The following is a 23,336-nucleotide window of genomic DNA, read 5'->3' on the forward strand; positions in this document are numbered from 1 at the left end:
GTTGTGCTCCCAGCCCGGCTATGGCTCTGCCCCTAGTCCCGACTGCGGCCTGTCTATTGTTCCACTTCTGGCCCCAGACCCACTCTCAGTTGTGGTCCTTGGTTCCCGGGCATGGCTGCAGCTCCAGCCACAGCCCCAACCACAGCTCTGCTCCCAGCCGCAGTTGCAACTTTGGCCCCACCCCGACTCGCAGTCCCAGCCCTGCTGTGTACCCACTCCCGGCTGCGGCCCCAGTCCTGCCCCCAGCCCTACCCTCTGTTATGGCTATGGCCCCAGCCTCTGCTCCACTCCCAGCTGTGGCCCCAACTGCAGCTCCAGTCCTGACTGTGGCACCGCTCTCAGCCCTGGCTCCCACAGGGGCGTGGACAGGAGTAAGGGAGGGGTGCGAGGTAAAAAGTTTGGGGACCACTGGAGTAAGGTCTTTTATGAAAGCCGGTGACACACTGGTAATTAATGTCTTTGTGAAATGTATGTATTAACACTAAATGAGGAATTATGGACACTCATTGATATTATGCTTTAAAGTCTGTGACCAAGCAAAGGGTTGAAACAGGTTTTCTCCCAGACAGGTGGGAAGGTAATGATCTACCTGTCTCTAGTGTAAATTAAGCATTATGGAATCAAAACCATGGAAACCCCATTTACATATGAGTCAGCAGAGGTATGAGAAGTGAACGGGAAGGGAAGAACAGCAGAGGTCATTCTGCATATGGACAAAAATGAATTTTGGGAAATATGAGCAGAAGCAAAAAGTCATTTTGGCATCCATCACTTCCATAGGGAACAGCCCGCTGTGAACCTGTGAAAGCTGGATCCCCTAATCTGGAGGGCTAGGGGTGCTGGTAATTTGACGTAAGTAAGAAAACTGCTTAGGCAAATATTGTAACTTGCTAAGATAAGTTTTAGTCACTAGAAAGTGTGTTTTATGTTCATTTTATTTGTACCCAAACCTCTCTCTTTTTCTCTTGCTTAGTATCACTTATCTCTGTTTTTTGCAAATAAACTTATTCCAGTTTTCTTACAAAGGCATCTCTGTGTTGTGTACTAAAGTGAAGTGAGTCTTCAGTTAACCTAACAGGCTGACATGCACTCTATCTCTTTGGAGGCAGCAAACTTAATTTATGTGAGAGGGTCTGGACACTGCAGCGGGATGTCTCTGGAGAGCTGGGGTTCACGGATTGTTACTTGCAAAGCAATGTTTAGAATGGCAGAGTTTTGAAGAGTTTGCTGGCAAGGCAGACAAGTTGCTGTATCTGGGAGTAGAGACACAACTTAGCAGCAGCAAAGCTCTTGCTTTTGCTAAGGGTGACGGGTAACATAGTGGCTCACAATTCTGGGTGTCCTGAGCTTGATGTCACATATGTACAGGTATACAAGTGAGTGTATGTTTATAGTTGCCATTCAGGAACTTTTGGGAGTAGATATTAAACATTAAAAAGAAGGTCCTAGTTGCTTGATATCTCATATTTAATATATCTAAATAGTGGCAAGTAACACTGAGTATTTAAGGGAGGATCTCAAGATGTAGATAATGCAGTTGGATATTTAAAATATGTCGGCTTTTATTTCCTTTCTCTTACCACATGTCCTCAAATGGAACTGAGGGGGGGAAGCATCTATTTTCCTTTTGGGGAAATCCACTAAAAGAAAAACTTAAAAAAAAAAAAAAAAAAAATCCAGCAAACCCATTCTTGGAACGATGGTTGTCAGTGGCAGAACACAGTGTGACTCAATTTTTAAAAAGAATTCAATAATTAGCTAACTGATATAATACTGTATTTGATTATAGAAATGCTTGGTTGTCTCATCTGTAAACTGCAGGTCACTGATAGCACTGTACATGTCTCTTTTATATATTGTTTTTCTCTTAATTTACGTGAAGTGACACTCAAACCCAATGGCCAAAATTAGGCACTAGTTAGATAATTGTAGCCTTCTTAAAGATAAATCACTTTCAAAGTACAGAGACTGACTGCAGTGAAGTCTGTACTGGACGAACGTTTAAATCATTACTTATCCGGATTAAAGAATATATTCCACAGATATCTAACTAATCACATTCAAAGCTGCACAGTATGTAATGAGAAAATTGGCATTAGTCACACTAGTGCACATTGCACAATTGAGATGCTTGGAAAAATTAAAATAAATCTGCTCTACCCAATTGTTTGAAATTCACTCCCTGATGAAAGCTGCCTAACCGTCTGCATCCCAAGACTTAATAAATTCACCTGTTGCTACACCTACGTAGACCCAGACAAATAACTTTAACGATAGTTGAGTAATTCACTATTTTCTAAGTAGCCACCCAGAACTCTGGAGAAACTGGTCATGGTGCACTCTCTCTCTGTTTTATATTACATGTACCAAGGGCCAAATTCTTAGCTGCACTTGTACAACTCCACTAGTTACATAGTTGTAAATGTTTAATATTCAGATTCTTTTTGTCCAAATGATCTTCTGAACAAAGCCTGCTACAAAGCTAGAGGCTACTGCCCTGTCTGAATTGAAACTCTTTTCTGACCTACACCCACAACTTGGCAATGTGCCTGTCAGTGGGACGACATGGTCTGCACCAGCCCAAGCCCAAAGAATGTGGTGCTCCCAGATAAAGTACATCACACCTGTAGTTTACTATGGAAACAAGCCCTCTGACAAAGAACAAGAAACTGCCACCATAAATTTCTCCCCTATTTATAGCCCTCTAATTGTATGCGTTTGCTTGATGACAGTACTACTTGTAATGTAATTGTAAGGTTTAATAAGACAAAAAAATCAATGAAAACAACTTTTAAAAATAGGATTTAATACTATAATGCTGGGAGTCTGACCATTTTTCATAGGGTGGACCACATCGTAAACTGTCTTATGAGGTCACAACCTACGTTATTTCATGGACCTCTTCTTCTCTCATTTGCAATTCCATAACGTCCCTCTGGTAACTACAGCAATTGCTTGCATGGGAGAAGTATTTTAAGCTATCTCTTTATGCAGTTTTGCAGCTGAAAATGAGGAGGAGGAGCCAGCATCATGTGGCCAGCCGGCTCCTGTTTGAGCCACCAACATGTGCTCCACAAACCTCAGTTTGGGAAGCTCTGGCATAATGTATAGAAAATCAGCATAAGACCTCCCATCTGCTTTTTGTGTAAACTCTTAAAATAAGGTATACTTTCATTATAGAATTAACCTAATCTGGGTTAGCCTAGCCTGGGCTTGAGTGTCCACACTGCAAGCCACATTGGATTCTTACCCGTATAGTCGTGTCCACATTGGTGCTGCATTAACTTGTGTGAGGAATTAGGATTTCTGGGGGCATATCCCATGGTTCTTAGGGCTGTAGTAAATGTGCTGCTCTATGAATCATTTTGCAAAGTATTGTAGGAGAACTTGTGTGTCCTTCCTGGGCCCCTGTGAGAAAGTGTTCTTAGTCTTCCATTTCAGAAAACTAGTGCCTCCTCAGCATGCTCTAGACTTCTGTCCATGACCTCCTTACCAACTGGTAGCAAGGCATGGATCCAGATCAGGACAATGTCCTGTTCCAACTGTTGGGATTAAAGCAACTCTCATTTTAGCAATAGCAGGCAAGTGCAGGATGTGAGACACGGTGGAGGGCATTTCAGCAGCAGCTTGTTACCTGGAGAAGGCAGCGGCATGCCTTGCAAAGGAGATCATGCAGGCTGCATACAGATGTGGATCAGTGGAAACACTTGATACTGGTTTTAACAGCTGTGGATTCTCCCTATGCTGATCAGCAGTTTTGGAGTGGGACTGCAAGCACAAAGTAGTGGGATAACATCATCATGGAGGCCTGGGATGTCCAGCAGTGACTCCAAAATTTCTGCAGCTTCGTGGATACCTTCATGGAGCTTGCCCCAGCTTTACATGCAGGTGGGGGAGACCATACCAGTGCAGAAGCAAGTGCTATTGCTATCTGGAAGCTGGCTACCCCAGACTTCTACAGGTTAATGGCTAATCATTTTGGCATTGGCAAATCAAGTGTCAGCCCTATGGTGATGGAGGTTTGCAAGGCAATTTTTGCTGTTGTGAAAATTTCTAATGTCCTTGAAATAATAGTGGGATTTGAGCAAATGAGCTTCCCAAACAGTGCTGGACTATCGATGGCACACATGCTTTTTGTCACCCATTCCGTTGCAAGGTGAATGTGAGTATGTAAACCAAGGACGCTACTTGTTTGTTGTGCAGGCCTGGGTTAACAACAGAGGGACGTTTCCTGAACATCAGTGTTGTGAGATCATGAGCAGTGGGGGAGTTAACAGGAGGCAAGTGCTCCACACATCCTTTAGGTGTATGTGTGGTGCCTGTCGTATGGAGTTGGAGAACGAGGCCTTTCCACACTGAAATAGTGGCTCCTGTCCCCAGAACTGGGCCCAGTTCCCTGCTCCAGGTGTTGCAACATAGTGTATGGGGTTCCCACCACCAATGACCCATCATCCCCTGATTGCAAAACCTGGCTCTGCCAATGTGTATGACACCAGGTTATTCTGATGATCTGGCATTTATGTATTTGGACAAGAAAGCCCTTTATCCCTCCCAAAAGCATGGCTGTCAATGGGTATCTGTGCCCACTGTGACTTTAGGAGACCCAGTCTATCCTCTACAGCCCTAGCTCATGAAGCCGTATCCTGATTTCAGAGCCTCTGGCAGAAGAATGTTTAATTACCTTCTGAACAGCTGCAGGATGGTGGTGTGTCATAATGCAGGTTTCTCCAGTACGTCTCTTTGGTGCCGCTGGTGAGGCTTGTTACCAGATTTGCATGTCACTTTGGGGTATGCTCATATATTAGGGTTACTTTCTTTGGGGGGTGCTGTAATTCTGTTAATTTACGGCTTGTGTCACTTGTGTTTTCATATAGAGATTTACTTCTCCCTTGTGCAGGTCCCCTCCCCAATGGAGCTACCCTGCAGGACCTTAATTTCCCAGTGCTGGGTTCCTTCAGCCCCAGACTCAAATAAACACCCACACATCAACAGATTAACAGAGTTCATCTGAGCGGACCAGGTCTATCAGCACTCTCAAGCTGACCTCTTATATGGCCCTGGACTCAGCAGACTGAGTTTAACAGCACTTCCAAGCTGCCCTCTTTATATGCCACTGGCACCGCATTGGAATACAGTATGGCTGAGCAGGCTGGGTCGAACAGCACTTCCAGCTGCCACCCTTATATGCCACAGGTTTAGCACGTCGCTGTCCCCACTTTCACTCTACAATTGTTCTAGTAGTAACCCCCTTGATGAGTAAACCTCACAGGATCTTTGGGATCTTTAGCTTAGGTAAGAGAAGCCTTGCTGCAGAGCAAAATAAGGAAGCTGAGAACATGAAAGAATAAATGAAGTTCAGAGAGAGTCTGGCAACCAGCTTGATTATAAAAGTTATTTTATTACCAGGTATATAAAACTTATGATACTAATAGTAATAGCCATACAAGGAGATAAAAACAACCAAGCAATTAAAATATTACAGGATTTCACTTGGGGTATTGGGGAAATCTAGCCCAAGGTTGATTACAAAAGTCAGGTTTAGAAAGTTACACCTGGACTTGAAAGAGAGAGAGAGAGAGATCAAATTAGATCTATGGGGAAAAAGTGGGCTGAAAAGAGCGAGAGAGAAAGTTATAGTCTCACCACTCAGCGCAGCTTGAATGGGTCAAGGGTTCCCAGGAGACAGGCTGTTCAGCTTAGGGTCTGGAGTGCTTGAAACAGGCAGAGCCCCCAACACGATCAGTCAGGAAAAGGAGAAGTCCCAGTGGATCTGATGCAGCTTTTGGATCCAGGCATCAGAACAGAGTTTTGAACTTGGGTAGGGGTTTTTGTAGGGAAGAAACAATGGTTCAAGGGAGAACAGTAGATTTGTTTATAAGTAAATGGTGACACAAGGGAGTATAGCAGAGTTGTTTTGTTTGGGCTGGACAATAGGAACTGATCGCTCCTGGCTACGAGCAGTGTTCCTTGGAGGGAGCTCAGAATGCAGTTAGGCAGATTCAGTATTCGGATGTCAATAGAAGGTTCATTACTAGAATTGGTCTGATAACTGCTGAGCTGGGGGTGTGCAGACGTGGGTTCATTAACATTGGGAGCAGAGATCCCCCATCATGCTTCTCTGGTCCCAGAGTTCATTGTGGTCCGTGCCTTGGATTCTTTGGACTCCATTCTTTATGCTAATGGAGATGCCTTCTGCTCACATCTTCGATGCAAATGAGGCTAGGGGAGTTGCCCTAATCCTGTCACCCTTATCCAGAGGGGTATAGGTGCGTCTCCCACTGCCTTTTCATTGCTTTTTGAAAGTCTCTCTTCTGATCAGTTCTGGTTCAAGCAGAGGTTGGGAGGAGAGTGAGGGGGGTTCAGGTGAGTCAAAGAGTAGGGGTTTTGTTCCCTGGTTCCCCAAGAACACAGAGCTGACAGGTAACAGGTCTGCCTTGATTTCTCTGCAGCCAAAGTGTAAACAAGTTCAATCAAGCTTCAGCTATCACACTGTATCCTCTATGGAGGGTTCTGATCTATTTACCAGAAAGTCTGCCACAAAGCATAAACAAAATCTTCATCCCAGCTTCCTAGTTGAGAGACTGAGTCAGTCCTAGGCCATCCGCCCCCACCTGAGTCCACAGCTTGCCTCCATTCAGGCTCTCCACCTGGCTTCTCTTGATTCAGCTCTCCGTCCCTGGAGTTGGGTCTCCTACTGCTATCTGGATCAAGTTCTCCTCTGGGATCAGGGTTCGTGGAGGTCTATCAAGGGCAGCTCTTCCCAAGGACAGTCTGTAGTTCCTGACAGGCCAGGCTTCCCACCACTGTTTGGCGGCTTCCCCTGTTGAGGCCAAGCCCCTCTCCCCCAGATGTCTGCCAACTTTAGCTCTCCCACTAGAATTCTCCTCTTTCTAGGAGTGTCCCTTCCAGACTCCCTGCCCTGCTAGGTTCCCCAGAGAGCTTCCTCTCTCCAGACGCACATCCTGACTAGGCTGCCTGCCCTAGGAATCCATCTTCTGCATCACTCCACTTCTCAAGAGCTTCCTCTCTCCTCAGGTGTGCCACCTTTAACTGAGCTTGGCTGACCTGTACTAGGTCCAGGTGCTTGTTTACTACCTAACTGTTAATTGGCCACCTGGGCAGTCATTTACCTGCAGGTGGGCCTTCGGAAGGCAGTCACAGGCACACTGGGGCCCCTTAAAGGGCCAGTGACCCTGTGACATGGTGGAATGTATATTTGGACAATTGAAGGCAAGATGGCACTGCCTACTGACCTGTTTCGATGCCAGTGTGTATAATTCCATTCATGTTATTGCTTCATACTGCACAGTGTATGTGAGGCTAAGAAAGAGAACTTTCACCAGGCGGGAGTGGAAGACAGAGTTGGTCTACAGGTCCACAACCAGAAAGTGCGCTGCCTGATAAGTGGGGCTGGGTCCAGGAAAGGGAGGTAAGTAAGGGATGTTTTGGTATGCCCACATCCTTACTTTACAGGGGGAAATGTGACAATGTGGAGTTATATGCAGTGGTGTTGTAGCTGTGTTGGTCCCAGGAACAAGCTTGTCTCTCTCACCAACAGAAGTTGGTCCAATAAATGGTAGCACCTCACCCATCTTGTGTCTCTAATGTGGAATTATGCAATTCACCTGAACTACGTATAGTTACTTGTCTATTCTTAACCTGTGACTTTATTAAAAATTTTGGTTTGAACTTCCTGTCTCTTTATTGTTTCCCAAGCACTCGTACAAATTGTTCTCCTTACTGACCTCACAACAGAGGTCCACCAGAGTCTTGGTGTGAATCTCTGACCAACTAGTAACACACTAGAAAGGGGATTCTCCAGCTGGCATCTATGTTCAAGCTCTGTTCTAGGGCTGAGAATAAATATATCAGGCTATGAGGAATGTAGGGCTTAAATGTGAGACTCAGATTGATTTTAAGGGGAGTTGCAGGAGGTCCAATGTAATTAACAAACAGCTGTAACTTTTTAGTGTCCTGGATGATGCTAGAATAGCACAGCAAGCTCTAAATATGTTGTTTCCAAAGTGGGGTCAGCAAGGTGAACTTTTGGGCAAAATTACAGAATTGTTTTTACACGTTAATAGTGAAATGAGCTCTCCCCGTGTTGTTACAAGTATTTCTGCAGCATTCATCCCAGTAGCAGCTTGCTGTTTTATGGTAAACAACAAATAAAACAGAAAAATCTGTCACCCATAAAGATGGCAATAAAATGCCCTCCTTTGATCTGACTGTAAGTGGACTCTCCCCCTTAATGTGACAAATCTGATTAATTGGGTAAACTTTATATGGTGCCCTGATGGCCTCCAACCTCAGGCTTTGGAGCATTTTCAGGAAAGACAAGTTTGAGATAAATCCTCCAGTGAGAACCCTCAGCCTAAGAAAGGTCCATTCAAGGAAATTGCTGATCTCAGCTGCCTGGGAGGGGTGGTTTGTTAGTTAGGCAAGATCCAGAATGACCATTCAGTGGCTAAAGATGGTATCCAACACCTTGAACTTAACTCAGCTGTGAATAAATTTCCAGTACAGAGAACTGGTGTTTTGTACTTATCGTGTCCTGATGGACACAAGAGGTGTGTTTTCTGCATTCTGTACGTGCTTAAGCTTCTGGGCAATCCTCAAGGATAAGCAGTTGCAGGATAACCATGGTAACATCTGTATCAGAGAAGAAAGATCCCAGACACCTAGGCAGCCATAGATAAAAACAGGTTCTGTGGACAAACCCTGTCTTATGCCACCCCTTTCAATTATCCACAAGGCTTCTAGTGTAATTTTGTACAACTTTTAGTCCAGACAAACATATCTGGGTGTCTTAGTTCTGGTAGCCTGGTGCTTGTTAGCTTAAGACAAGTTTAGCCTCCTTCCATGATTAATGGAAGTAATAGTAAACAGTTAAATAAACCACAATGGGTCTCCTTAAGTTAAACATTCTGCTGTGCAGGATGCCTTAATAAGGAGGTTGAAAGGTAATTGCTGAATGAATGTGAGGACTAAAAGAGGGCAGCAGCTGAATTTGAAGCACAAATGAAACTCTTTTTGATCTGACGTCCTTCCTCAAACAAGTTGTTTTTTTAAGATTGTAAACTCCTTGAGGCAGATGCTATTGCTCATGCTATGTTTGTACATTGTCCTGTTTAAAAAAAAAAAAAAAAAGTGTGGGGGGGGGGGGAGGAGAGGGAAGGTGCTGCTACACTGCTTGAGGCCTCTGGAACTAACAAAACACAAATAGTAACATTTGCTTAGGGTGATCAACTTTGACTACAGCTTCATCACTTACAGTTCTGCTAGTGGTTGTACATAAGCAGAGTGTTCTTAAATTTTGTTAGTATTCTGCTTAGTATCCTTTTTATGAAGTACTTTTTTGTTTTGTAAAGACCTTTTTATTCCTGCCTTGCCTGCACCAATGGAGTTTTTCTAGATGAGATGGCAGCTTGCCATTTTTCTTATTAACGAAAGCTTTTTTCCCAAATAAACATGTGCCTTGTGTGCGCTGCCTTCTATTTATGATTTACTTTCCATTATAAAGCTAAAATCTATAATATTAAAAATAATACACAGTCAGATGTTTATCAGAGGTTGTACAGGGTTTTATTGTACTGACTCTGGTATTTGTGGTTTATATTTCTTTAATCTCTAGTGAAGTGTGCTTCCTCTCCCCTTCCTGCCCCCTCCCCACCTCTGTTACCCATATAGCTGCTGATGGTGATATTGTAAATAGATTTTCTTTCAAGCCTTCAAGTGTAGAAATGTGAAGAGATGATAAGAACTCAATATCTCTTAATGGTGTCTCCTTTAAAAGTAAGTTCTTATTTGAGAAATTGGCAATGGAATCTTTCATCTTTAGATCTAGATTGACTAGGTGTCCTAGTTTACCGGGCTGTCCTGGTGCCTGGTTGATTCTAGTGAAACAAGATTGCTGGCCGCCGCTCCCTCCTCCCCCGCTCCCCCCTTACATTACAGAATATCTAGTCACTCTGCTGGTTGCCTCTGTTTCAGCAGCCGCTGTGTTGACTTCAGGGGGCTTGGGAGTAGGCCTTCATATGGTGGTGTCCAAGTTACATTAAGATTTCATCCTGTGTATTGCTGCTACACTTCGCCATATCAGTTTTAGACCAACATATTTTGCATATGATGGCATCTTTTATTTCAGTGAATAGAATGGAATTATATCCCAGGGTCAGATAACCATCTAAGATCTGTTAAATAAAGAGCTGTGACATGCATCATAACACTGGTCTAAAACAGCATCTTCTTTTCTTCTTCTTCCAATTAGATAGTTTCTTTCTCTCCCCTCCCCTTTTTGGCCTGTGGTTGGACTTATATTTATAAAAACAAACAGCATTTAGCTATAATTAAAAATGCCCTACAGTAAATGGGATAACAAAACAACATGAATGATGTTTATATATGTGAAGTCAGATGCAAACGAAATCTAAAAGCATTAAGTGTTAATGCCAGAGTGGGATTGTCTTGTTGAGTAGACATCAGGTGTTAATTAAGCAGGTGTAAATAAAGCAGACCTTGCATTTCACAATTTAACATTCTGTTATCAGAGTAGGTATTGATACAGTTCCTGGGCCAAATTCTTCCCTGCTGTTATTGAAATCTTACCTTTTGCATTTTATGATTTTAAAATGTTTTTAAAGTGTTCACAAGCTCAGTGCTGTATTAGTGGAGTATGTGTGTGCAATGAGTCTATCAGACAAACACGTACACATCTGCCTTGAGTGCATGAGAGAGATGTTATATACGCATTTTATACATATACTTAATAACTGTAAAATATATAAAATACATAAAAATATGGAATTCACAAAACAATGTTCTGTTCTCTGCATCAGACATAAGGGTCCATTGTTAACAAATGTGTTCGTTCAAAAAGAAAATGTTACTTAACAGTATATTGGCTAATGATTTTTATAATTGTGTTCTAGGGAAAAATAACTAGACATCATTATGGAAAAATCTAATCTTTTAATCTTTAGCTGGTAGCATTTCCGAGCTTTAGGTTTAGCTAGAGAGAGAGCCCTGCCTGACCAACCTACTGATGCTTCACTAATTGCGCCTTGAAAATGAAGAGGGGAAATCCCAAAGCGTTGGAAAGTTATTTATAAAAGAATTATCATGCTGGCTTGTGTTTAGAATCTGAACTATTTCCCCCCTTCTCCTGCCTAGGCAAGCCAAGTTCAAGCCATCACATTGAAAAGAGCTCTCTGGTGTGGTGTTAGGTACATTTGTCTTGTCTGGACTGGCCCAAGTTTCTCTGTCAGTACATTTTGAAGTCACTCCGAATGGCTCAGTAGAGACTTCTGAAGTTTTACTTACTAACTGTCAGTCTTACAACGCTCCATAATATATTATTCTGCAGTGAGCCAAGTTTGATCCCTGTTGTTCTAAGGTAAAGTGTTCGGTCCCCGTTTCTAGTGAAAGGACATACTGTTTAAATGGGTGCTTAGTACACAAATTATTTTAGGCTTTTGAGTTTTAGTGTGCAAGTTGGAGGTCTCTGATAATACTCAGGTTGACTATTTGGAAATGTCTTGGTACGTTTTGCTGAATTATTTAATCTTTATAGGCCTTGTCTTACAGAATCTTACCTGTGTCAGTAGTCCCTTTTGACTTAGTGGGACTGACTCAGTCATATCAGTGTTTATTGTGTTAACTTTCACTATGACTACTGTGTATGAAGTTTATATAGATGTGTGTGTACATGTGTATTAGTGATCCCCCTTTTTTCCATCTTTCCCTCTCCTGGTTTCCCTTAAAAGAGGACATAGCAAACTATAAAAACTTAGGAAAAATAATATTATAAACATGAGCAAGGGTTCCTGGCATCTCTAGTTTCCGATGAGTGATACTAGTATTAGGGCACTGACTGTGCTGATTCACATTATCATAATGTGCCTAATAGAAAACACCTTTTGGAGAGGAATCAGTGGTCTGACTTGGTAACCCACTCAAAGAAGCAGTTGTGGAGATGAGGGAAAGGCCAGCCAGCATCCTTTGAAGAACTCAGGAAGAGAGTGGCATCCTCGCCACTTTTTTTTCAGAAGACAGCAGTGGTGAGTGACGGGGAGGGCGGATGTAGGCATACATTACACAAGAATAGCTATCTGGTCCTGTGAATTTGTCAATGTTTTGGTTCAGGCATCAGATGTCAATTTGGATTTGCCAGGGATGAGATAAAAATACAAACTCTGAATTCTTGCTTAGGCTGACCTGACAGCATCCATATGTCAATCTCTAGTAATGCATTAATTGGTTAATTAATATACAGCATTTTCATACTTAGTATTCTTTACAATTTTCAATGTGTACTAGTTTATTTACTGTTGCTATCCCTTGTTAAAGTGCCACATATGGTGGCAATTAATGTAAAATAAATTAATGATTGGCTTTAATTGATTTGAATTGCTATCATGCGTCAGTTTTTTTAGCTCAGTGTTGGGGGGGGGGGGGGGATGTAGTTTCATATTAAATTTCAGCATGAAGGCACTGGGAAAGAATTAAATGCTTAGGCCCAAAGCAGCAGACCAGATATGCTAACCTCCAGCAAGATTGTGTTTGATATTGCTCTTCCAAGCAGAAGCAGTGTATCTCTCAGCACATTGTTAATTTGCATTTTATGTTCATTTTTATAGCATTTCCCCCACATTTTCTGTTGCACTTTTCAGTTAAAATATCTGCAAAATGTGAACCCTTTCAAAAGTACTTTTCTGCTCTTGAAATCTGCCAGAGTAGCTTTTCTCCCCTCTTGTCACAGTTATGCTGGAGATACATTGTATTGGGTGAACTTGTTATAGAAATGAGTTCTAAAGTGCTTCAACTATAAAATGTTAATATTGAAGCAGATCTTTTAGTTGCCTTTGCAAATACTATATGCAGTTAATGACCGTCTTAATTTCAAAAAATTGCTCTGTTTAGCTATGACTTTACAAGTACTATAGTGGGGGGTGGAGGGGAAATAACCTCTCTCTCTCAAATTGTTCTTCCCTGTTTTATTGTTGTGCTGTTGAACAGTAGGGCAGGAGGAGAAAAATATTTTCTTGAACCATTTGTGCAGTCAAAATACTATTGAATAAGATTGAAATAAAACTGTAGCTAAATCATGGGGACCTTATTTAGGCAAAATGCCTAGAGATTTGCTGGAGTAAGGACCTCAAGATTGGAGCCAATGTGAATAAAATCTAAAAATCTGTCTAAATGCAGAGTATGTTGGTGGGGGTTTTTTGGTAACATTTCCATATGATAGCACCAGACACTTGCTATTGTATGTCCAAAAATGTTGTTTAGTGCTCTTGTTTCACGTGATACAGCTCCCAAACTTAAATGTATGCAAAAAGTTCAGAAGGAAAAGTTGTTATCGTTCTCTTCTCCCCGTTTATATTTCCCCTTCTTTGCTCTTGCCCACTTCTGTGGTGTGAAAGATAACAATGGTAAGTGTCATGTTCTGGAGCTCTTTGAAGTGCTCTAAGTGCTCTGTAGGGATATGATTATTGTTCCTGCTGTGTCTGTTCACAGTGTGTCCAATGCAAGCCACATTAAGATCAATGTAAAAACTCCTATTGACTTCATTGGGAGTTGGATACAGTCCCATATCATTTGTGAGAGGGATCACAGATCACTTTGGAGTTATGCAGAATCAGACTTTTGGCTATTCCAGGAAAGCCTTGAGTACTGAAAAAATCCACTTAAAATAATTTTGAGTGTTTCTTAAATTGATATTAAAGAGACACTTCTATTTCAGTCCTGCTACTTTCCCTTGATTGCATATGAGTTCCTGGAATCAGAACACCCCAGAAGAATATTGTCTGAATTCTGAAGTTATTCTTTCGAATTATACTTTACTTAGAAATAGATACTTCTTATCTCTTGGGTGATAAATCTATAGAATATTTGCCATGGAAATTAGTCTAGTGAGAAAGCCTAATGCAGTCATATTAATGAAAAAAATCATTTTTTTACATTAAAACTTAAATATTTTCTATTGGGCTTCATTCCTTGGCAATTTTTCCCCTTTTGCCTGAAGACAAAACATTTAAACTTTTAGTATGAAGACCATGTGGTGGCTATGGGAGGAAAGAATTCATAGCTGTTAAAATGTATGAAAAATAAATGACTGTTGAGATAACAGAATGGCTCTAAACTTTTCCGGAAAGGGCAAAAAAACCCAATTCCAAGACAGTCTTGAAATGTGTTTGCACAGTAGTTGAAAATCTTGTAAATCCTATTGCTGTGGAATGATAGGACATTACAACCTTTGGGGTGGCAGAAGTAATAAGTGTAGAGCTTAAAGGAGAAAATAATATTAAATGTTTACAGTGTCTGGGTCTGACTTAAGGGCAATGGAATTTTCATTATCAACATCAGGAATCCTGAAGCATCCTTCGTATTCACAAACATTGCTTAGGATAGAATGATACAGATTGGGAGATAAGCCAAGAATCTTGGGGGCACCCACTCTAGACTCCTCAGCTAACACCTCTCTTCGGCAGAGACCCTTGTTGCTCTCCTTCCTGACTGAGTTTTTTTCAGGTTGCACAGTTCACTGCCTACACTGTGAGTTCCCCAGCAAGCCAGACAGCCTAAATGGCCAGCGTTGCTCTCTCTCTCCAGAGGTATAAACAGCATAAATGCCCAGAGTTATAAATTACCACACAGCCCTTTCTAAGCAAGCACATTTATTCTTAAGATGAAAGCCTTACAGAGAAAATATATTAAAAACAATAAAAGAACTTACACGCATCCTAATAAACTTACCAGAGATCACCACCAACTCCAGCAAGGGGTCAGATAGGTGGTCAATCCTTCAAACTCCACACAAGGGTTTTTCTGTGATTACAAGCTCATAACAGCTTTTTCTCAGAAAAAGCACACACAAGCATAGGTTAGCTTTTCCTTTACACAGCTTGGGTCTTTGATCTTCAGAGACTGTGAACTGGCAATCAGTCAGACAATTGTTCTCTCCTCAGGGCATAGTTTCAAAAGATTGGGTCTAGAGTTGGGAATTTGCATTTCCCTCCCTCCAGGTGTTTCCTAGGAAACCCACTTAACTTTGTTTGTCCCAAGAGCTCCTTCTTGTCTGGCATATTGTTTAAAATATTCGTTTGAAACACACAATACTTCCCAGAGTCTACCTTGGCCAAGTCTCCCTCCAAGAGAAATTACATACAATCCCACTACAGTACATAAACTTTTCATTTATAATACAATGAACTCCAAAGCTATTTAAACATAATTGAATAAAATCTGCCAAAGATATTGCAGAGGACCTGTCACATCCACAACCACTTAGAAGCCTATGCCAGAGCGTAATTACCCTTCAGTCTTCTTTTTTCAACATTAACATGCTCAGTTTTTTTAACTTTTCCTCATAGGTTAGGTTTGCTAAACCTTTTATCATTACTGTCCTCTAGATTCTCTCCAGTTTATCTATATCTTTCCTGAAGTGTGGCACCCAGAATTGGACACAGTTCTCCAGCTGAGGCCTCACCAGTGCCACATATAGTGGAACAATAACTTCCTGAGTCTTACATATGACACCCCTATCGATATATCTCAGAATGGTGGTCGCCTTTTTTGCATCTGCAGCACATTGTTTACTCATATGCAATTTGTGATCCACAACAGTCTCAAATTCTTCTCAGCAGTACTACTATCCAGCCTGTTGTTCCTCATTTTGTAGTTGTGCGTGTGATTTTTCCTTCCTATGTGTAAGTACTGTGCACTTGTCTTTATTGAATTTCATCTTATTGATTTCAGACCAACATTCTAATTTGTCAAGGTCATTTTGAATTCTAATCCTGGCCTCCAAAATTCTTGTAACCCCTGCCAGCTTGGTGTCATCTGCAAATTTTATAAATACACTCTCCACTCCATTATTCAAGTCATTAATGAAAATATTGAGTAGTACGGGATTTAGGACTGACCGCTGTTAGATAGTGAACCGTTGATAACTACTCTGAGTACAGTCTTTCAATCAGTTGTGCACCCACCTTCTAGTAATTTCATTTCGACCACATTTCTCTAGTTTGCTTCTGAAACTGTCATGTGGGACTGTGTCAAAACCCTTACTAAAATCAAGGTACTGCTTCCCTCTGACCCCCATCCACTAGGCCAAAAACCTGTCAAAGAAGGAAATTAGGTTGGTTTGGCATGATTTGTTCTTGACAAATCCATGCTGGCTGTTCCTTAGAACTCTATTATCTTTTTGCTGCTTACAAATGGCTTATTTAATTTTGTTCCATGATCTTTGTAGGTATTGAAGTTAGGCTGACTAGTCTATAATTCCTTGGGTCTTTTTTGTTTCCCTTTTTAAAGATAAGTACTATGTTTTCCCTTCTCCAGTCCTCTGGGACCTCACCTGTCCTCCAGTTCTCGAAGATGGTTGCTAACAGTTTTGAGATTGCTTCAGCTTGCTCCATAAGTACCCTATGATGAATTTCATCAAGCCCTGCTGACTTGAAACATCTAATGCATCTAAGTATTCTCTAACCGTTCTTTCTTTGTTCTGGCTTGCATTTCTTCCCCCTTGTTGTCAATATTAATTGAGTATCTGGTCATAATTAACTTTTAGTGAAGAGTGAATCAAAAGGCAGAGAAGACATAGCCTGAGTGAGAATGGATACTGAATGACCTTAAAGGTGATCCCCTACATCATGCCTTTTGGCTGGATGATGTGGGGAGAAGCTTGCATAGTCATTGCTTGTGCTGGCACTGCTCCTGCTGTACGTGTTCTTTGAGTAGATGGAGAATTTCAGTCTCCAGGGCTGTTAGCCTGGCACTTTTCATAACTAAGAGATTTACGCCCTGGCTTTCTCTTGCACACTCACGTACTAGTAAGGAGAAAGGAAGAGGGATAAAAAGGAACTTGGGGAAGAAAAGTTTTGTCCCTAAGCTTTACAAGCTTAAGGCATAGATCTTCCATTGTTAGAAGAATCTGCCTTGGTGAAAAAGTGAAGAGGAGGCTGGCTCCTGGGTAAACCCAACTGATTAGTGAGAAAATCTTTCTCTTCCTTTGGCACACTGCCACAGTTGAGATTCGCAGAGGCGCTTGAGTAGGAGGTCCCTCAATATAAGTGAGAGGAGGCTGCTGGCAGAGCGTTCTCTATCAGAGGTCCTAGATTTTGGAGCTCACTCCCCCTGTATGGTCTGCCAGAGCAAATATTTGTTAACTTTCCAGGCATACTGCATGCACCATCTTGTTCATTTTGTTATTGCTATGTCTATGGGTGGTAGTAAGAATTGGCAGAAGCAAGTCTTTGAGGAGGATGGTGTATATAGAGCTCCTTCATGTAGACTCTTGACTGAATTGTGTCTCTAGAAGTGTGTGTACGTCACCCCTGGATTTCAATGGGAGTTGCATACACATTTATGAGGGTAGAATTTAGCCCTAACTGGTCTAATCTTAATTTGATGAGTAGGGCTTTAGTGGCACAACCTTCAATAGCATTACTGGAAGTTTTGTGTATGTATATAATGACATAAAAACCTGTGTTAAAAGAACATTAAGGTTACAAAGTTAAGCACTGAAAAATGAAGATAAGCCAAAATTAAGGCTGGCTTCTTGGGCATAGGCATTGTGATACAGTCTTTAAATACATGATCACATATTAATTTTTCCTCAGAACTCCTGCTGCATCATTCAGGGGAAATCATCTATTTCTTTGTAGTAAACCAAATTTACAAATCTAGAACCCCCTGCTCTAAATCTTTATGCTAAATTGAAAAGGTTTTGGAAACTTACTAACTATGATACATAGCAGTTGCAAAAGAGTGCCGGCATGTGAGAGTTCAGTGAACAGACAGTATGAGTTCTGAATTGTAACTAACTGAGAGATTGCAAGATTGGCAGTTGGGAAAGTGGGTAAAGGAATAATTTTGCAGAGCTGTATGGGATTCATGGAGATTATAGACTAGACTACCTCTTTAAAAGTTGATGCTATTTTACATCATGCAAGTCTGAAACGTGAAGGTCTAAAATTTATCTTGTACAATTGATCATTATTCACTAGTTACAGTTATTAAACAGCACTATATTGTGTGATTCAGCAACAGAATGAGAATGGCCCATCCACTATTATAGCCCTTGTCTGAAACTGAATTTGTTTCTTTAGTTGTAATATCTGTCATTATAGCAGTATTGTACAATGAAAGAAAAAGATAGGCACTGATTACATGACAGTTTTTGTTATGCTTTTTCAGAGTGCAAATTCACCTGCACCAGTGGTAAATGCTTGTATCTTGGTTCGCTGATTTGTAACCAACAGAACGACTGTGGGGATAACAGCGATGAGGAGAATTGTCTACTTGTAACAGAGCATCCACCTCCAGGCATCTTCAGCTGTAAGTACTTACCCTTTGTGTGTGTGTGCACACTGTCACGTCAGAATTTATCTTTATGGTTGACAGTTTGGCTTATAGTATGTTTTGGGAAAGTGCTGGATGAAATAGGAATTAAAGGTTGCGTTTTTCTTCATCAGTAATTTGTAATTTGCTTTCTCTAAGCAATAGCTTCCTTCATTTAGGAAGTTTCTAACTCTGGAAAGTGGTACCATCTTGTTTTTGGTACTGCAGCTATTTATATGATGTCCCTTATGGGACATACAAGGTTATTGCAGTTGTTGAGAAAGTTTGTTTAAAAATATGCAATCTACGTTCATTTATTTTACCACATTCCTAGAAAAATTAAATGTTATGTCAGTTTCCAGATCTTAACTTGGCTGCATATAGAAATTGTGTTTTATGCAATAGTTGTCCCTGTTAAATGGGTTTATTTTTTTTTCTAAGAGCAGTGTCTGCTTTCTGGCTAGACTGAGTCTGTGTGTGTATGTGTGTATGCGTGCATAAAATATTTTAATTTCCTATTCTTTGAAATATAATCTCTTTGCACAGAATGATAGAAGTTCATTGGAATCTCTCTGTGTGTTTTTCACATTGACTGGTGCACACTAAGATGTGGTCGTCTTATATCTTAATGCTTTTTCATATTTTGGCACCAAGCGTCTTGAAACGTTTTATCAACGAGCAAGGAATTAAAGACTCACAATCCAACTTTCAGGAAGGGATGTGCTTCTGTTCTTTAAGTACAGTAGAAATGTGATTCTTTTCCTGTGCTATGTCAAAGCACTGTCCTACAGACCCTTTTGGGATGGTGTATCTAATAACAGAACAACACAGACAAGCCCTGCTTATACTAGGAAAATTATACATTTTTTACACCATCCTTAAACTGCTGCCTTCCAGCCAGCAATGAAAATTGTTTGGCTGTAAGTGTGTATACAGAGCTATACCATTTTCAACACCCATTACAGAAAGCTTCTGATACCTCAGTGGAATGGGGCATCTAGCATATTTTTTAATGGTTTGGTCCTGTTGTATAGTACTGAATAAGCCATTTCAACTCTGTTTGAGAGGATGGATTAGGGACAGTCATTTTCAGTCATTTTATTAAATGCACAACTCTTTCCATATGCCAAACTCTAATTACCATGGGCAGTCTGTAGTGGCAGGTGCAAACACGGTTATACGTGCTACTTGATATGTTTGTGCAAATCCAAGTGTTGGACTGTTTAAAATTACATCTCATAACTTGCACATGCAAAACTAGGAGTAATATTAAAGTTTTTTAAAATGTGGACCTATGGACTGTAATATTTAAGCAGTTTTTCCCTTTCCTTATGTGCTGACTCTGAGTGGAATAACTTACACCAAAGAGCCTTAGGAAGGCCAAAATGGTAAAAGATGAAGTTGGGGGTTGGTTATAGCATTGGCTACATATGCAGCAGTTGAGTTACATGACGCCTCATTATATTACATGATTTGCAAATCTTGAGGCAGATGTGTTCTAGGATGGGAATAAGATGCAGCAAGACCGTTGCTATAGTAGGCCCAGCATTTGTTCTTCCCATCCTTGAGTAGTATTAATACAGTTAGTTCGTTAGCGCAAAAGGTCTATGTCTCTGGAGCAGAAGGTCAAAATACCTGTTTCCAATCCTACATTTGTATAGTCCCATCCTGGCATTCGAGCGAGTTATGTATATGTGGACACAGATTTGTTACAGGAGGCCAAATTGTAAGGAGGCATGTAGTTCAAGGAGGCTATGTTATGTATATGTGGACATGTATATGTATATGTATGTGGACATGTATATGTGGACACAGATTTGATACAGGAGGCCAAATTGTAAGGAGGCATGTAGTTCAAGGAGGCTGTAGTTCAAGGTATTAGGTGTAACCTATCAAACCCCCAAATGGTTTGTTTCAAGGTATGCAAGACACCACTACTCTTCCTGTACCAGACTGCTGTACTTGTAATCACCTGTGCTATAAATGACACGGAGGAGCTGGCAGGCCATTCTCTGTGAAAGCTCTGTGACTCTGGAATTTGCAGCCTCCTCCGTCTCTCAGATTCTCTCTATTAACCTTCTGATTATTCTTTAAGGTTTGTTTCTTTTCCCAGGCATTTGGAGGAAGGTGATTTGTAAGAGGGAATAGTTTATTCATTGCTGTGAGTTTTGTGGAGGAGGTTAACTGTTTGTTTACCTGTGGGGGAATGGATAGTGCATTACTTCTTATGCTGGATAATATGAGGTTGTCAATTTTAATTGTTGTAAGGACTCCCAGAGCCCTGGATGGGAGCCTGTTAATCGAGGAACATCTGTTTAAAATCAAAAGAATAAATAAAAATATATATGGGGAAATAATAGTCTTACTGGTGAACCAAGAAGAAAAAGATAAAAGCCAAGGGGAAAAATAATACAGCTATAAACGGTGCTCAAACTAATTTGGGATTGGTGGTATTTGTCATCTACTGGCCATTAAATACACTGGCTATGTCTACACTGATGGCAGCAAAGCTGCTGCTGTCAGATCAATTTTACCTGGATCAACTGAGCGGTCAGTGAAGACCCGCTCAGTCGATCCAGAAGTTGATGCTATTAATCCACCCCCGCAAGTGGTATAGCGCTGCATTGACGGGAACGCGGTTCCTGTCGGCGCAGTGCAGTGAAGACAGCGTGCAGAAGAGAAGCCCAGCAGTCGACGGGAGTTACGCAAATTTTCTGCGTAGTTTGCATAACTCCCGTCGACTGCCGCCGAATCACCGGGGTAAGTGTAGACCAAGCCACTGTTAAGTGATAGAAATTGGTACCAGTTGTCGTATGCAACAGAAGATTATTATGAATATGGCAACAGAGTTAGTAGTCTACTAGCTTTCCATTTTAGGAAACTAGTTTCTAGAATAGTTGTTAAAGTGAAGTTTCCAGGCTCTAAAGAGATGACATTTTGAATTAAGGGAGTTTTTGCATATTTTTGCTCAGTTTTTTAAATAGGAACCCCCTACCAGATGTTGTGTGGGTTTGAAATGACCCAACAGCTAAAATTTCTTGTGGCACCCATATCAGTGACTGAATGGTAATAAAGTGATTTAATAGTAATGCCAATGCTCACCAGAGGTGCTTTCAAATGGAGATTTATATCCATTAGTATCACTACGTCACCTTATTGTTGGTTCTTTTTGGTTGATATGCACCACCTTCCAAAGAATACACAGGAAATATCACTGAAACAATATATAAATATACTGGTAATCTCTGTCTTGGTCTAAATTCCAGCAGGATTGACCTCCTCTTTTTCTCTTGGAGTCATTTTGTCTTTAGGTGCTGTCGCCTGGCACTAAAAACTGCTAATGAATTCCCACTGGTGTATTGTATTTCAAAGTGATCCCTTCTTGTTTTGTTCTGATTTTGTTTCTTTCTCTACAAACTATGTTTATCTGACTACACAATAATATATAGAACATTTTCCCCCTGCCCTTCAACATTAATATTGCTATGAATTTTCTGCATGCATTTGTTTAAACACTCTGTACCTTGACAGCACTAATCCATATTAGGATGTGCATTCCTTAATGGCTACTGGTGAATTTCTCATTCAGCTGCCAGTAGCCAAGTACTGAATGCTCCGTTTTTGCTTATTGCTTAATTTAGTTAAGCTATGTGAAAAGTGATAGAATGATTCTTTTGTGGAGTATGTGATACTTGGACTCAGTGATGGCAGAAGAGATTACTGTATTGTGCTTGAACATTTGTAATCTCAGATATCTGGTACCACCACCTGATACCATTGTGAACGCTATTGACTTGGTCTTTCCAGACACTATTACTGACCTTCTTTTCATGTTCATCCATATTACCAAGAATAATTGAGTGCAAAATGGCAGAGACAATGCTTTCAGAACTAGTATCCAAGGAAAATTAACCATGCCAGTACTAACCTGCACATTCTCTGAAGCATTTGAAGAGCGTATCTTCAGTTTCTGTATCTAGTCAGACAGAGACCTTCCTGTGAAGGACATCCTATTGGGGATGTGGAAATTATTTTTTGTTTAGAATGTCTAATTACCAATTATTATTATTAGTTATTTTTGTGGTTTGCTCAATTCCAAAATTATTGTTGCTCCCCGCATTGCCAGTAACTTGAAGAGCAAAGGATTTAAAACTCATTTAATTTTATTTTATCCTTTTAACTAAAAGGCTTAGTTTTTGGATGAATCATCCACATTTGCTTTACTCTATATTAAAAGCCAGATTGTGTCCTTTATCTGCAGTTCCAAGATTGATTTTGCCCTTCTGTGCTATTACAGCCTTATGCCCTGATCCTGCAAACACCTTACTCACCTACTTAACTTTGCATGTGAGCCGTCCCTCTTCAGTGAGAACGCCACAATTTATCATTTGTATTATTACTAACAGTAGCAGTACTTACTTATTACTATAATAGAGCATTTATCACATAGCAGCCATGCGCCTATTTACAGGTCTAGCATACGATAATTACAGAAAACTGGGATAGAAAAAAATGAAACAAAAGCTCAACTGAACTTGCATTGGATAAGAATGCAAATGCCGAGTTTTTCACCTTTGAAATCTTGGGCTCAGTAGTGACATGCCGTGAAAAGTTTCTGTACACTCATTTGTGTGAGATTTATAAAATTGGGACTGTCTAAGGAATTCAAATAATGTGACTGTTTCTACCAGGGCACAGTTCATTTGTCATAGTTTTTCCCAGTGTTTGTGCAACAAGTGATCTCCCTACCTTAAATCTGCCCTGCCTATTAGGAGGCAATTCGATTTTGAAAGTGGCTTAAGGAATGGAAAGTTCAAGGCTGCTGTCTCTTTGCAGCACACAGTACTGCAGCCAAGTGTAGCTGAGAAGCATTGCATCTTCTAGAGATGCTGGAAATCTAATTCTTAGTTTGTCTAGTTGAAACTGACTGTATGGCCAGTTGTCAATGAAACTGGCTTTGCAGTACTCTGTGGGTGCACATGGGCATGCTA

General features: G+C 40.8%; 1 protein-coding gene across 6 annotated transcripts in view; it reads left to right on the forward strand.

Annotated features, from left to right (window-relative positions):
- LDLRAD4 (low density lipoprotein receptor class A domain containing 4) overlaps positions 1 to 23,336 on the forward strand; it is a 314,887-nt gene that overhangs the window by 100,411 nt on the left and 191,140 nt on the right. For 3 of the 6 annotated variants that reach the window (XM_067537460.1, XM_067537462.1, XM_067537461.1), the window contains exon 3: positions 18,202 to 18,342. The exons of 1 other annotated variant lie outside the window; for it this stretch is intronic. In XM_067537460.1, the coding sequence (XP_067393561.1) occupies positions 18,202 to 18,342 (141 nt within the window). Of the gene's footprint in view, positions 1 to 11,938; positions 12,060 to 18,201; positions 18,343 to 23,336 lie in introns of those variants that run through there. 2 more of the 6 variants (XM_067537465.1, XM_067537470.1) reach the window with 2 other exon arrangements.

This window comes from Emydura macquarii, unplaced genomic scaffold (genome assembly GCF_026122565.2).
Source record: "Emydura macquarii macquarii isolate MOO-44397 ecotype Brisbane River unplaced genomic scaffold, CSIRO-AGI_Emac_v2 contig_431, whole genome shotgun sequence".
NCBI lineage: Eukaryota > Metazoa > Chordata > Testudines > Chelidae > Emydura > Emydura macquarii.